Below are 14,546 nucleotides of genomic sequence, written 5' to 3'. Positions count from 1 at the left end.
AGTAATAAGTGACGCTTGTTCGGCTTCTCTTATTGGTCGATTTATCAAATACGGTTAAATTCAAAAAAAGCATATGCTGTTAATTGTTAACGGTCGAAACTTTAGAAGATCAAAGTGTGCTTCTATTACATGTTTCTTGACACGCATTTTACATTTCTTTTGTGATTGTGAAAATTTTTGTCTTTCTTTTTTTACGATATGGTTAAATTTAACTTAAAAAAAAATTGATGTTAGCTATTAACCGTTAAGAGGATCAAAGCATCGTAAGTTTCTATTATCCATATTTATATTATTTGGTTTTATTTATTTAATACTTAAACTGTTTTATTATATGTTTGATAGATGGAATCTCGTTTACCAAGACCAAAATTTGTATTAAAGAAAGCAATTTCTGCAGTGGATATACATACTAAAAGTACAAATGACAAAACGGTGGCTAATGAGGTAAATAGTATCTCAACATCAAAATCAGTATCAACTGTAAAATCAGAACCAACAAAATCTGTTACTACCACAAAATCTATAAAAGAGAATAAACCACCAGTTACTCTAGTTCGTGCAAAAACATTATCCACAATCACAAATAATATAAATGCTGTAAAAAGAGCAGGTACGACCATAACACATGGGGAATCAAAGAAACCATTTCTCAAACCTGTTACAAAAGCAATAGCAAATAAACCAAATAACAAAACATTGATGACTAATAATACAGCAAATAAAACGAGCAAGGTATTACAAAACAATACAGATAACAAATTAAAAAGATGGGATCTGCGAGGTCGCTTGGCACAAACGAGTGATAAATTATCAGTTGCAGAACAAAAAAGTAAGGATATAGAATCAAAGTATAATGCCCTGCAAGAATTGGTAAATAGTTTAAAAACTAGTGAGGCTGCATGCAAAACTAAAGCAGAAAAACTTGAGGATTCGAACAATATTTTAACTAGTGAAGTTCAAACTTTAACAATAGAAAAATCTATGATGCAAAAACATCAAGAAGATTTAGTAAAACGATTAAAAGAGTCAGAAGAATCGTGCACAAGCATTACTTGCATGTTGAATGAATGTAAAGAGAAATGTAAAACACAAGAGGCACTGATTTCAAAACAAACAACACAATTGACAACTTTGACAACTGAGTTGGAATTACAAAAACAGGTAAATGAATATCTGTGTAATTTCAAAGAACAATTACAAGCATTAACATATGAAATGGACAAAAAATGTAGAGTGCTACACAATAATATACAAGAATTAAAGGGGAATATTAGAGTATTCTGCAGAGTTCGTCCAAGGACTTCAAGGGAAGTTGAACAGATGAAAGCGTAAGTATACTTCTATAAATGTATTTGCTACAGTTAAGCATCTCTAACATGATCCATTTATTTAACCAAACCTATTGTTTGTAGATTGTGTAGCATCAATTATATAGATGACTGTACTATTGAAGTAGGCAAATTAGATAGATCAGATGCAATAAGTTGTAGTGGAAAACAAAGAGGAACAAAGCAAGAGTTTTCATTTGATAAAGTGTTCACTCATAAAGCGTCGCAAGAAGATATATTTGAAGAGTTATCCCTTTTAGTACAATCGGCTCTTGAGGGATATAATGTTTGTGTATTTGCTTATGGCCAGACTGGTTCTGGCAAAACATACACTATGGAAGGAGAAATGCAAGGTGAAGAGGAAATTAAAGAGTCTGAAGGCATGATACCTAGAACAGTATGTGTATATTCTTATATATTTATGATATAGTAAATGCTAGTTAAAATTTATTAGATCATATCTTAATTTATATATACAAATTTATCACTTGCAATTGTTTCAAACATAATTTCTTTTTCTTTAGTTTTTCAAAAAGAAATCCAAATATAAATATAATATCTTTTATATAAATGTAATTATATTATTTAATATAATTTATATTTTTTATAAATACAATTTAAATTTGTGCATTAATAATTTTTTCTATGAGAATTGAGCTTATTTATATATAATTTTAGGTACGTCATATATTCAAAGAAATGAAACAGTTTGAACTTCTTGGTTGGAAGTATCAAGTAAAAGCAAGTTTTTTGGAAATTTACAATGAACATATCATTGATCTTCTTGATTCACAACTAAAAACGCACGAGATACGAATGGTGGATAGCAAAGGTCAGGATTTATATGTCAGTAATCTTCGGATAGAAGAAATATACAGTCCAGAAGAATTGCATGAATGTCTTAAAACTGCACAACGCAATCGAGCTGTTGCCGCTACTAAGGCAAATGAGCGGTAAAGTGTATTTGTAGGACATTTATAGTTCAAATTACAGTATAAAATTACAAAAAACAAAGCACAGCTTTTTCCTGTCTTAAATAAGAATATAATATCAGAAAGTATAATGTTTAATTATGTGTAATTTGCTTTTTAGATCATCCAGGTCACATTCAGTAACGAGAATACAATTGATTGGTACACACAGTAAAAAACAGCAGGTATCGATAGGAAATTTAAATTTAGTTGACTTAGCTGGATCTGAACGTTTGAAAAGCGAGGAAGTTGCCAGAACTACAGAAACGAAAAATATCAATAGATCATTAGCAAATCTTGGTAATGTTATTTTAGCTCTTTTAAAAAAACAAGAACATATTCCATATAGAAATTCTAAATTGACCCATTTGCTTATGCCTTCTTTGGGAGGCAATTCAAAAACTTTAATGTTGTTAAATATATCGCCATTAGATGAATGTTATAACGAGACATTAAATTCGTTGAGATTTGCTAGCAATGTCAATAATTGCAAGACTGGAAATATTAAACGAAGCCGAATGCTTTTACAGAATATATCAAACTGAATTTTAAAACGTTAGTTTTGGTTAAAGAATAGTTTAGTTGTGCATTTTTTATTTTCAATTTAAATTTTTACATAATTGACATCTATAACTATGATTGACATTTTTTCTTACTATTACAATTATTATGATTAATGTAAAATAATTTAAGGAAAAAATATATATGTATGCATTCTTCTATGAAAGAAATTAGTGGCAAAATGACAATAAAATGCCAATAAAATGCCATCTTATATAAAACACAATGTATAACAATAATTAAATAAATGACATTTATATATAACTAAACATTTATAAATTGTATATTGAAACTGTTTGAATAAACAAATGTTATAGAAATTTGCTGCAATTTTTTGGCTTTTGCACTCAAGATGCTTGCCGCACTGCAAAATGCAACGTAACGGCGCTAATCAACAGTTACAACTTTTTGATTGGCTACCATATCGCTTCTTGTTGCGCAGCAAACATTTACTGCGTCCTGTGTGCAGGAACCATCTTTCTTTTTTATTTATATTATATCATAATTGATACTTATTGTCTATATTAGGATAATAATTCATATTTCCCTAATATCTAATAACATTATACAATAATCTAGTATCTTGTTATATATACTTGCTTTATACAAAATCTTTATATAACTATAAAACTATGTATATAGTATATTAATATAGACTATAATATAATACAGGTAAAAAAAGAAAGATTATAGGAAATTTCTGAAAATTTTTTATTTAGAGTTTCAACATTTAATATACAAATGTTTAGTTATATACAAATATGTGTCATTTAACTAATTATAAAAATTTATTTAATTTTTAATTTAGATATTTTTGCTGCTATACCATAAAGTAAAATTTTTATATTTCTTTTATACCATGATACATTATAATTGAAATGAGACTGCCAATTTTTATCTAGAAACTGTTTATAAAATACTGACATATCATCTGCCGTTATTTCTGTCTTCCCTTGTGCTCTTAACAACTCTTGAAATCGTTTACATTCCTGAAATCTCATTTAATGATATTAAGTCTAATATATTGTAGAAAAGAGCTGTTCGAGTCACATACCTGACTGAAATTAGTATTATGTTTAAGCCAGAATTCTTGATTCCATTGTTGAGTGTTTTCCCTGAGATCTATATATCTCTTTTCGAAATAACTTTCTTTTGCTGAATGAGCAAATTTAATAGGTCTCAGGTTTGAAACAGGATCAGGTGGACCGATTAGATCGTGAATTTGTTGATTGTTTTTCAATTTATCTGTTTTCTAAATATGTAGAATATAAATTTCATTGACTTTCTATTATTTTAGTTGAGAACGAGAATCATAATATTAAGATCGTTATTCACACGACTATGTACATATATCTATATATATACAATATTTTTTATTATTCACGAAAAGCGAATGATTTTTTAAAAGTGACAAGTTCTATTATTAGGAAATTTGTCAGGAAGACCAAATAAGTGCAATAACATAAAGTAAAAAATAATATAAATTTTTCCAATCTTGTTTTATATATAGAGACTAGTCAAATTTCGTCGAAATTAGTAATGAATGAGTCAAACTAAACATTTACACTACAATTATACGTAAATATATAAAAGTTCATCGAAATTCATGAAGAGATCTGTATGTATTTATCGAAACATTTACCGTACTATATAATCGGCATAATTCTGGAAAATATTTTACACGACAGTTGTAACATCGCGATATAATGTTTAACATTTTTACAGAATTTTATCACAGTACAATATTGAAAAAAGGTTATCTACGGATTTTTGGTCATGATTGAAATTCAATTCATATATATGTGTGTGTCATGTGTGTTGTGTGACTTCACATAAGTACGTTCGAAAATCTCTCATTCAGAAACATCGCCCGTGTGCACACGAGTGTCGTTCTATCTTTATTCAACTTTTGATACATAACAAAGATAACTCAACGATTCTCATGTGCACAGCTGATGTTCTAGATCGCACTTTAATCTGCCCTTAATCTGCACAAAAAATAGTGTTATTTTAAATAATTGAAAATAAAAAGTTTTAACCAAATATTATAAAAAAACTTTAACCAAAAGAAATTCTATGATAGAAAATAATTGTTTTAATTTCCTATAAATAAATATCTAGCAAAAATAACGATATAACGATATACAATCAATTATACAGTCAGAGGAAAAAACGTTAATACGGTCACGGCTCAAAAAATTGTATTGGTACGGAAAATACCATGTTTAATTAGTTTACAAAACAAAATTTTACAAATATAAAATAATAATTTAGGTGTCTTTAGACATAAAAATAATAATTTTAAATTATACGAAGCTTAGTTTTAATATAAAAACGTTCTATATCATAAAATATATTTTTGAAGTTTTAGCTTTTACAATCTTATTAAATTGTAATATAAAAATAATTCCTCACTTGTCATATAATTTCTGCCAGAGTAATTTCTCATATTTTGAAATTAATATTAATATGATAATAAAATAATTGTCGTATATAATAATAATTTTATACAAGTTATTATTATTATAATTATTATTATTATATTTATTAAATTATTATTATTATTAGTAATATTTTGCAGGTGAACGATTTAGCATTCTGCAAGCTAAAATGGGATTATTAATATTGTGCAAAATTACAAAATCGATATTTGCGAAAAAACACAAAAAATATACAGTGCCGAATTATTTGTTCAGCAGCTACAAAATATGTATCTGAAAGTGGTTAAAATCAATTAAAATCCTATACTTATAATAATAATATTTTTCTTCATAATAAAAATACAATAATAATATTTCTATATTTCTATATTTATATTTATAATAATAATATAAATATATATATATATATATATTTTAATAGCCGTTATCGAGATGAATATCAAATAATGTATAATGCAAGATCATTTATTTAAACTTGAAAGATTATAAATATATCAGTAATTTTTCAATTTTTAAAGTTATTTTTCTCGAAAACAAAATCTTGTATGTGAAAAAATATTTTTCTATGTATATTCGACTTATTTTTATACAAAAGATCACTTCTTTTTCACTTATATTACAATTTATAATACATTTAGTATAAATAATTATATAAATTTAATTTTCTCTCTTTTCCTCTTTAATAATAATGATAACACATAATTATATAACACAACAAAAAATCTTAACATTTTAAATATTAAAATCAATATTGCATAAAATATCGCGATTTTTCATATAACGTTTCCAAAAAGTGTGATAGTATACTTTCTGTAATTATTTACATAATTATTAATATATTTAATGTAAATAATTACCATACTTTCTGCCGATTATATGAACAATCAATTAACATTGCTAATAATTAAAAGTCTTTAGAAATCGAAAAAACGGGATTAAAACTGTAGGAAAATAATTATATAAAATCATGAAAGATTTGTTCGGAAAGAATTAAATCATAAAGTTATTATTTAATAGTTAACCACATTTATTTATAGTTTTATAATTAATATACATATATTTTTCGATAAATTTTCCGGTATTATACAATCTAATAAGAATATAAATTTGTATTGTTTATTTTTTTAATCAAATAAGATTTGTACCTCGATAGCAGATCTAAGATAAACTTGATTGATTTAAATTTTATCATACCTATTCAATAGAATACATATTTTATAATCTTCAATATAATCAAATGCATGTAAAAATGTAGGATAATACAATGTAGGATAATACTAAATCTGTCCTTCTCTCTTGTTTGACATAATCGATTACATAATTGATATGGAACTATTATAGTTTTCTATTGTAAAAGAAATTGTTACAACAATAAGTTATTTAACACAACTTATTATAAGAAATTATTTTTTTCATATATATTAAGACTAGAGTTTTTATATCAGGTAGAAACATTCCTTCAGAAGACTGTCCGATATTTCTAATATAAAAATTACATTTTTCATGCAAATATGAGAATTAGATAACTGTTCTAAGTTTTAAATGTACAATGAGAATACAAATCTATATCTTTGCATGTAAATTGCTGTCACTTAATTGTCACAAAAGATTAATTATCGTTTTTTTCTTAGAATGAAGGATGAATAATAATCAAATTTAAATAATTTTCGCATAAAAATGTTCCTCCACAAATTATGCTATTTTAATACATTTGCAGATTTGTATAAAATAGATCGTTTACTTAATTCAAAGGCTTCAAATATGCTGCATCAAATGTATCGAGTTCGTTTATTAAAAAGTTGGCCTCATTTCGAAGATGCTTTGCCTTGAATGCTGCTTTCTCTAATATTGCCAAAGTATTTGCTATGGTTTTAAGTTCATTATCCATATCAGATGTTGCTTGATCTATTAAATGACAGAGTCGCGCAAATGTACTGGAGAGCTCCCTATAAAATATATAATTTTTATAATATACCAGATATATTATAGAAAAGAAATATATATATATATACAATTATAAAAATATAATTATATAGAAAGACTATATAGAAAGGCTATATAGAAAGATTATTTCATAATAAATATACAAAATTTTAACAATTAGTTGAGAGGACTATTTTGAAAAAAAAAAAAAAAGTTTCATCTATATAATTACATATAAATATCATAATAATATATCACATATTGTTCATAATAAACTTACTGTTGCACTTGGTGACTGCAATTTGCAGAAGTAAGATCTACAATCAATCGAAGCTTCTTGGTAGCATGCGCGACATATTGTCGTTTAAATTCGCGTTCTTTCGCATTATTAGTCCACGTTAGACGTTCATACAGATATAAAGCACCATATATTGCACCAGTTATTGCAATTAACCTCCAACCTATCGTTTTTAACATCTAAGGAAAAGATTTATTTTTGTAACTTTTCTTGTGTATAAAAAAATCCATAAATTTTAGATAATGTTATACATACAAAACCAGCAACAATAAGACCACCCATTGTACCCTGTGACGTTACAGATGCAATTGCTATACGACTAACTAGAGGCCAATCTTCAGTTCTTGGTGGGAAGTTTGGTGTATTTGAAATAAATTTTAAGGAATCAGTACTTTCTGCGGGTGATGCAATACATGGTGGAATCTGTAAGGAAGATAATTATTTTTATGCTTCTTTTATAAAATATGACATAAAGAATTATTTCTATCAATTGCAACAATATATTTATGCTAATAGCTCTCACTAAGTAAATTTTCTTTAATTTATAAATTTTTGACCAAATTTGAGATAATTTTTCCTTGATCATATTGTCGAAATATTATCACAATTTTCCAATTTTATACAGGGTGAATCATTAAAGATGTTACAGGCTAAACTTTCTGAAACTGAATGAGATATGAAATTTTCATTTTCCAGCGACTATTTGGTATCGAAGCGAGCATTCGACGTAAAAATGGAACTTTCCACTGTAGTTAACATGCGAAATTAATGTTTGTCTAGACAGATTTCATATCTCATTCAGTTTTAAAAATATTAGTCTGTAACATCTTTAATGATACTTGTATATATCGTCTTTATAGTTAAATTTATATATGTATTATTACAATAAAGATTTTTTTTTATCTTAAAATTCTATCAAAATAAAATTTACTTTAAATTAATTAAAGATTTTTATCTATTCGTTTCTTCGAAGTTTAATGTTTTCGTTTTATAAGTATCTATAATATTATGCCTTCCTCATAAATAAATTCAATTCAATCAAAAAATCCAATTTAAAAAAATTTTAGATATATAGGAGAGATACTTTATATATTATACTTATATATTATACTTATATATATTATACTTATAGTTCATTTTTATATATATCCTATATATATTGAATTATTATATCCTACCTCTTGCGGATAATTAGCAATAGCTAATCTGTGACTTTGTTTCCCTGCAAATCTATTAATTATTGCCGTTAAACCCCAAGAAAAACGAAATTCTAGATCCTCGTGGAAATCCGCGCATAAATTATCACAATTTAATCGATATAGTATTTCAAATGGTTCTCGTCGTGGTGAAATGTTAAGCGACATTTGTCTTTTGTCTTCTGGCAATAAACTTGCCATTCTTTCGGTCATTTCTCGTTGCGAATTTTCTATATTCAATGCTAAAGCAGTGCTAAGTCGAGCTCGTAAATTCGATCCTAAAATATAAAGCATTTTTTTTTTAATCATTAAAGAGAAAGATTACATTCTTATATCATATTATCGAATGAATATATGACTAAAAATTACCCAAGCCATTTTCTACATGTGCGTGAAGTTCCCGTTTAAATACATTTAAAACAAGTGGTTCAGGATGAAATGGAACACTAAATTCATCCACTAGAACAGCTAATCGTCGAATTTCTTCATTTAAAGCTTTAGAAACTCTTTGTTCTACATCTTCTACTATATGATGAATTTTGTCTTTCATTTCTTGAGTTAACAACATCAATTGTTGTTCAGTGAAATTCAACTTGTCATGAACTTCTTTTTTAATATTCAATTGTTCACTTCGCATCTTTTGTATTCGATCCAATATCTCATCTAATGCTTGACGTATTTCGCTGCAATAAATAGAGACAAATCAATTTATGTTTTCAGTAAATGCCTACAGAGGCATTGACTGAATTAAAATGATTACAGAGTTATAAAAAGATTATGTAAAATAATATTTTCTTACGTTGCAATATGTTTACCACGTTGAGAGTGCTGTTCAAATTTGGTCTTTACTGCAGACTTTGAAATACATTCTTCAAATTTTCTTTCAAAATCTTGAAATTCAAAATATCGATTTTGGAAACCTTCTGCCAATGCACCATCTATAAATATAAATTTACATCTGAATTTCAAAAATGGTTTTCAAACTTAAGAATATATATATGTATATATATATATGTATATATGATATATATATGTATATATGTATATATATAAAACAAAGAACACATTACTGTGAGCAGGTTGACCACGTTGTTCTTGCATACGGGCTTGAAGAGTTTCTTTCGCAGAAATAAAAAAAACTCGTTCTTCAGCATCCTTTGGGCTGTAAACTTTTAACTCCTTTGATAAAAAGTCAATAGCCCGTTCCTGATGTTGTGCTCTTACCTACGCATAAGGAATATATAAATATAAATGGACTTTTTAAATAAATATCATATAAATCATTGTACAATCAATCATGATTATGATTGATTGTTGTAACATGATCAATCATGATTATGATTGATTGTTGTAACATGATCAATCATGATTATGATTGATTGTTGTAACATGATAATTCAATCATGATAAGCATATTGATAAAACTGTGCAATTGTATAATTTAGTGCATAACATTTGTATTTGATGCAATAAAAATATCACAGTTATTATAGAAATTTAATATATCTAATATACTGAATATAGAAAGGCATGTATTTTTTCTACTTTTTCATTATAAAGCTTATAAAGCTTCTCTAAAGTTGAGTTTTGATATCCTGCATATAAACAAGAAAGACAAAGATAAAAATAATTATTGTGTTTTTATTTATGAGGAAATAATAAATTTGTAATGTGATTTTAATATGCAGAATGTTCTCCATTTTTAGCACATTTTTTAATGACAAATTCTTTGAGCCATTCAATTTTTTTATTGTAATCCGAAAATTGTTGATGCCCCGATATTTTTGCTAAGAAAAATTAATTGGAATTTGATCAAAGAACGCATCATTAAAAAATAATATGCAAAAAGTGAGATATCTTAAAAATGTAGTACACATAAGCATCATTTTCGGATAAGCAACAATTCCTCTGAATAAACTTACCTCCTTTTGTTCTTTGACCAGCTAAAGGATAGAGAAAAATTCAAATTGTTGTTGATACTAACATGTACCAAATTATTCAATGTGCATTCTATACATTTAAGTCAAATATATTGTACATTCTTTAAATTTATATAAAAAAATTAATATACAAATCTGTTTGTTTTATATTTCATAATTCATTATTAATAGTAGTCTATTTTATAGTAACTTTGATAAAATTTTGATATAGCATTTACTGTATTTCATATACATGTATTTCTAACATATGATATAATTTATATATTTTTCACTCTTAATTGCAATAAAAAAGATTTAAGGAATATTTGATATAAAACTTATTTATTAAATATGAAGTATCAATAGTAAAAATTTTACAATTTAAATTGAATTGTTATTAAAAGTAAATTTATCTACTTAATATTTAAAATACGAAAATTATATATATATATATATATATATATATATATATATATATATATATATATATTAATTAGCATATCTTTAAGAATTTTGTTATGTCAAATGAACATTAAGAAACTATGTATTAAGTATTATAGTTATTATAACTTTTTTATTTTTTATAATTAATGTTTGTAATTAGTTTTAATAAATATACATACCTGATCAAAAAATTCTGGTTCAGAAGCAGAGGCATCCCATCGATTATTTAAAATAAATATATTCGGTTTTGATAATTTGGTCGAAACTTTATGAAAGAAATTTTTTTCCTAGGAAAAAGAAAAAGATAATTAAATCTGAGATTCATCATAAAGTATATGCATCGATTATTAACCGACAATAAATTTGCTTGATATACAAATGAAAAAAGGTATCTATCTATACCTGTTTAAAAAATTACGAATTTCTAAGAAAATTTTTCCCAAAATAATTTTTCTTTTTTGTTTTACAGGCATTACACTTACTGTGACCATCAAAGTAGATTCAGCATTTGCTACTAAGACAAAAACATCGGCATCTAAACAATGTTTATCGATCCATTCATCAAGATTTGGAGTTACATCTACTCCTGGACTATCGACAAATACTACATCATCTCGCAGCAATAAACATTTCTCCTTTGGCCAAAATATTCTCACTAAATGACTTTCGCATAATTTCTCTTTACAAAGAGCATGACCCAACTGCCCGACAGATTGAACTGGCTGTTTTTCCGTTGATCCTTCCGTAATAAGGTACGATTCTCCATTATCTGAACCTTCAACTTGCAGGAAACAGTTTGTGGTGTGTCCTATACCACTTGGTAAAATTTTATCGCGCAGCATAGCATTAATAACTGTACTTTTTCCATTACTTGTTCTGCAATATGCATATGAATATATACATATAAATTATATCCTCCATTTATATAGATATTGGATTGATTTACAGAGAAAAAAGATTTGTTTAGTTTTTATAAGAATAATATTTTATATTTTATATAAGCTAAACAATCAATCAACAATCAAACAAAGACATCAATTACAATGAGATATTGTTTAATATAATTGCTTACCTGCCAAAAAAGGCAACTTTCATATGATCCCTTCTAAGGACATCTTTTATTCCACGCACTTTATCAACGTAATTTTTGACCATTACAGCCTCTTCCACTGTTACAATATTTCGGTCATTTTGTAATGCTATAAAAAATTAATAATAATTAGATGAATGATTATATTATTAGACATAATCTCTTGTTTCTCAATTTTCTGTTTACTTACATGTCATAAATTCTACAGTTTCTTCCACATATTTTTCTATATCCACAAATACATCATTTATTCTTTTCTTCGCCTTCACAAAAATCTGTAGAGGAGAATTATCAGTTCTAATATCTGATGATCGAAGTTGGCTGTCCCCTCCAATCATGGACGATTGTACAATTGTTCGATTGATATAGGCAGCCATTGTTTATATTTCTATTATAAACGTGGTGTATTTGGCAAAAATAATAAAAAAAGTACGGTGCAGTTTGTGGATAGGCAGTACGTTGATACACAGTGCACAGCATGCAGGATCAACTGAAATCATAAAAAGCAGGAATTAAACATTTTCTAATAATCAATTTAAAGTCTACAATATTTGATGTATACTGACAAAATTAAAAGGTAAAATGATAAGGAATGATAATTATTGATAAATGCAGGATATATCTCTTACTAACTATATATTTTTCTCTAATGGCTATATAAATGATATTCTTCTTAAAAAATTTCTCTAAAAAAAAATGTTCTAAAATGGAATATAATAAAAAAATATAGTTGATTATACTTTCAGAAAAATATTCTTTGTGTGTATATAGCATTTAATACAACAGTGCAAAACTAACTGTGATAATAAAATATCAAAAGAAGATAAAAAATAAAATCAATAAGACAAGACACAGTAAAGATGTAATAACAAAAATATTGTTTTAAAAAACATTAAATTTTATATATAATATACATTTGCTTTATATATATATAACAGATGTGTACATATATTACAAGCATTAACCTTTTAAATAAAGCGTATATATTTTTCAAATTTCTTCTCTATATAATTCTTTTGCGATATAACCAGCAAATATGAAAAAAGTTCTATCTCTTTTCTATCTTCTTTACACATGTAGGATGTATCACAGCAATTACGAATTGTGTCATTTATAATTATAGAATTATGATAAAACAAGCCAGAATAAAGATCTTTTTTTTACATTAAATATTTTTATACTAATAATTTATATCAAGGTTAAATGTCATCGATATAATTGTAGTTATTCCAATTTAACAATTCTCTAATTAAAAATTACAATAAATTATATCCTGAAAGAAATAAATTTTTTGTATCAAATTAAATCATTTAATAAAAAAAACTTTTCATGCAAATTAAAGAAAAATCATAATCGCAATAATTTTCAATTGTTTAGCAACATCCCACATGTTTTTATTAAATAAACATGTGCAACAAGCAAAACATATAATAGAAAAATAATGCAACCTTTTTATCTTTAGTCATTGATGAATCCTTAAAGTGAATCTATGATATAATTATTTGAATGTTGTCCTGTGTCCAAAATTGCTAAAACAATTTATATATGTTTATTATTAGCGTAAGAATTTCTTATTACAAATTATAAGTTTATTCACACTATTTTTTTTTTTCATTCAGAAATACAAATTACTTTGGACACAGATCTTTTTTTTTATTATTAAAATTTATTCGAGTTCTCAATTTAAATTATATGCATTGGAATTTTACAATACAAAAACACGTGATATATAAATTGATGAAGCAAATTTATATCTTTGAAAAAACGTGCATATAATAATGATTTTATATTAAATCATATATATTCGAATTAGAAATCGTCCTTCTTTTAATATAAAAAAATCGCATATTTTTAATAATTGAATATTCGGAATAGATAATATTGCGTATCTAAAAATTGTATTATATCGTCTAACCTCTACCGAGATATGGCAAAATGTCCTCACACAAAAATAGCATTATACAATAGCAATATACAAATTTTTATCAAAACATTAACATACGTTTATATAGTGGCGAATTTGTCATACCGTGAAAACAATTGTGCATAAAATGACGAATAATAATTCATGATTATAGATGAAAATGTCTGTAATCGGTAGATATACTTGACTACAATTAAATACCTTCAGGTTGCGTTCCGTTTCATGTATAGAGTGCACAGATCGTTTGGAAACTATGGATGCATTCCGTTTCACGCGTTAAGCGCATAGGTCGCCTGAAAATCTATAGTTCATATGTGTAGCAGTTCATATATGTAACATATATTGTAGATTTCCAAGCGATCTATGCGCTCTCTGCGTAAAATGGAACGCATCCTCATCATCCCTATATATATATATATATATATACACGATATGCACATCTCGCAAAATA

The 14,546-nt window shown here is 26.0% G+C and overlaps 3 protein-coding genes across 7 annotated transcripts; 1 reads left to right on the top strand and 2 right to left on the bottom strand.

Moving 5' to 3' along the window:
* The first annotated feature begins 31 nt into the window (after positions 1 to 31).
* On the top strand, positions 32 to 3,506 carry LOC126855284 (protein claret segregational-like). Its single transcript, XM_050602766.1, has 5 exons — positions 32 to 263; positions 343 to 1,328; positions 1,413 to 1,725; positions 2,007 to 2,281; positions 2,421 to 3,506. The coding sequence occupies exons 2-5, from the start codon at positions 343 to 345 to the stop codon at positions 2,842 to 2,844; spliced, it is 1,998 nt and encodes a 665-aa protein (XP_050458723.1). The 5' UTR covers positions 32 to 263; the 3' UTR covers positions 2,845 to 3,506.
* Positions 3,507 to 3,530: 24 nt separating this feature from the next.
* Positions 3,531 to 4,779, bottom strand: LOC126855285 (cytochrome c oxidase assembly factor 8). The gene is made up of 3 exons (XM_050602767.1): positions 4,503 to 4,779; positions 3,915 to 4,112; positions 3,531 to 3,849 (listed from the first exon to the last, which is right to left on the bottom strand). Exons 1-3 carry the CDS (start codon positions 4,575 to 4,577, stop codon positions 3,649 to 3,651), a joined length of 474 nt encoding a protein of 157 aa, XP_050458724.1. The 5' UTR covers positions 4,578 to 4,779; the 3' UTR covers positions 3,531 to 3,648.
* A 1,525-nt stretch (positions 4,780 to 6,304) lies between these two features.
* On the bottom strand, positions 6,305 to 14,457 carry LOC126855282 (transmembrane GTPase Marf). Of its 5 annotated transcripts, XM_050602764.1 has the most exons (14): positions 14,201 to 14,288; positions 13,620 to 13,700; positions 12,362 to 12,661; positions 12,154 to 12,280; positions 11,564 to 11,957; positions 11,261 to 11,368; positions 10,641 to 10,661; positions 9,789 to 9,942; positions 9,518 to 9,656; positions 9,088 to 9,401; positions 8,701 to 8,996; positions 7,778 to 7,945; positions 7,505 to 7,701; positions 6,305 to 7,247 (listed from the first exon to the last, which is right to left on the bottom strand). In XM_050602764.1, the coding sequence occupies exons 3-14, from the start codon at positions 12,546 to 12,548 to the stop codon at positions 7,043 to 7,045; spliced, it is 2,310 nt and encodes a 769-aa protein (XP_050458721.1). In that variant the 5' UTR covers positions 12,549 to 12,661; positions 13,620 to 13,700; positions 14,201 to 14,288; the 3' UTR covers positions 6,305 to 7,042. The 5 variants fall into 5 exon arrangements, with proteins under 5 accessions (XP_050458721.1, XP_050458718.1, XP_050458720.1 ...); XM_050602761.1 differs by lacking the exons at positions 13,620 to 13,700; positions 14,201 to 14,288 and adding an exon at positions 14,297 to 14,457; XM_050602763.1 differs by lacking the exon at positions 13,620 to 13,700 and having other exon boundaries at positions 14,201 to 14,315.
* Between the last annotated feature and the right edge of the window lie 89 nt (positions 14,458 to 14,546).

This window comes from Cataglyphis hispanica, chromosome 15 (assembly GCF_021464435.1).
Source record: "Cataglyphis hispanica isolate Lineage 1 chromosome 15, ULB_Chis1_1.0, whole genome shotgun sequence".
Classification (NCBI taxonomy): Eukaryota; Metazoa; Arthropoda; class Insecta; order Hymenoptera; family Formicidae; genus Cataglyphis; species Cataglyphis hispanica.
Note: the sequence above shows the minus strand (reverse complement) of the source record. Positions and strands in the feature narration are given on the sequence as shown.

What these genes read in the sequence shown, in the direction of transcription:
- LOC126855284 (XM_050602766.1), top strand. Translation starts at nt 343, where the DNA reads ATGGAATCTCGTTTACCAAGACCAAAATTTGTATTAAAGAAAGCAATT. An exon ending in AAGGCATGATACCTAGAACA is followed by an intron (nt 1,726 to 2,006) that starts GTATGTGTATAT and finishes ATATAATTTTAG; the next exon opens with GTACGTCATATATTCAAAGA. An exon ending in GCTACTAAGGCAAATGAGCG is followed by an intron (nt 2,282 to 2,420) that starts GTAAAGTGTATT and finishes TTTGCTTTTTAG; the next exon opens with ATCATCCAGGTCACATTCAG.
- LOC126855285 (XM_050602767.1), bottom strand. Translation starts at nt 4,577, where the DNA reads ATGTTAAACATTATATCGCGATGTTACAACTGTCGTGTAAAATATTTT. An exon ending in TATGCCGATTATATAGTACG is followed by an intron (nt 4,113 to 4,502) that starts GTAAATGTTTCG and finishes CTACATATTTAG; the next exon opens with AAAACAGATAAATTGAAAAA. An exon ending in ATAATACTAATTTCAGTCAG is followed by an intron (nt 3,850 to 3,914) that starts GTATGTGACTCG and finishes ATGAGATTTCAG; the next exon opens with GAATGTAAACGATTTCAAGA.
- LOC126855282 (XM_050602761.1), bottom strand. Translation starts at nt 12,548, where the DNA reads ATGGCTGCCTATATCAATCGAACAATTGTACAATCGTCCATGATTGGA. An exon ending in TGGTCAAAGAACAAAAGGAG is followed by an intron (nt 9,943 to 10,640) that starts GTAAGTTTATTC and finishes CCTTATGCGTAG; the next exon opens with GTAAGAGCACAACATCAGGA. An exon ending in TGCAGTCACCAAGTGCAACA is followed by an intron (nt 7,248 to 7,504) that starts GTAAGTTTATTA and finishes TATATTTTATAG; the next exon opens with GGAGCTCTCCAGTACATTTG.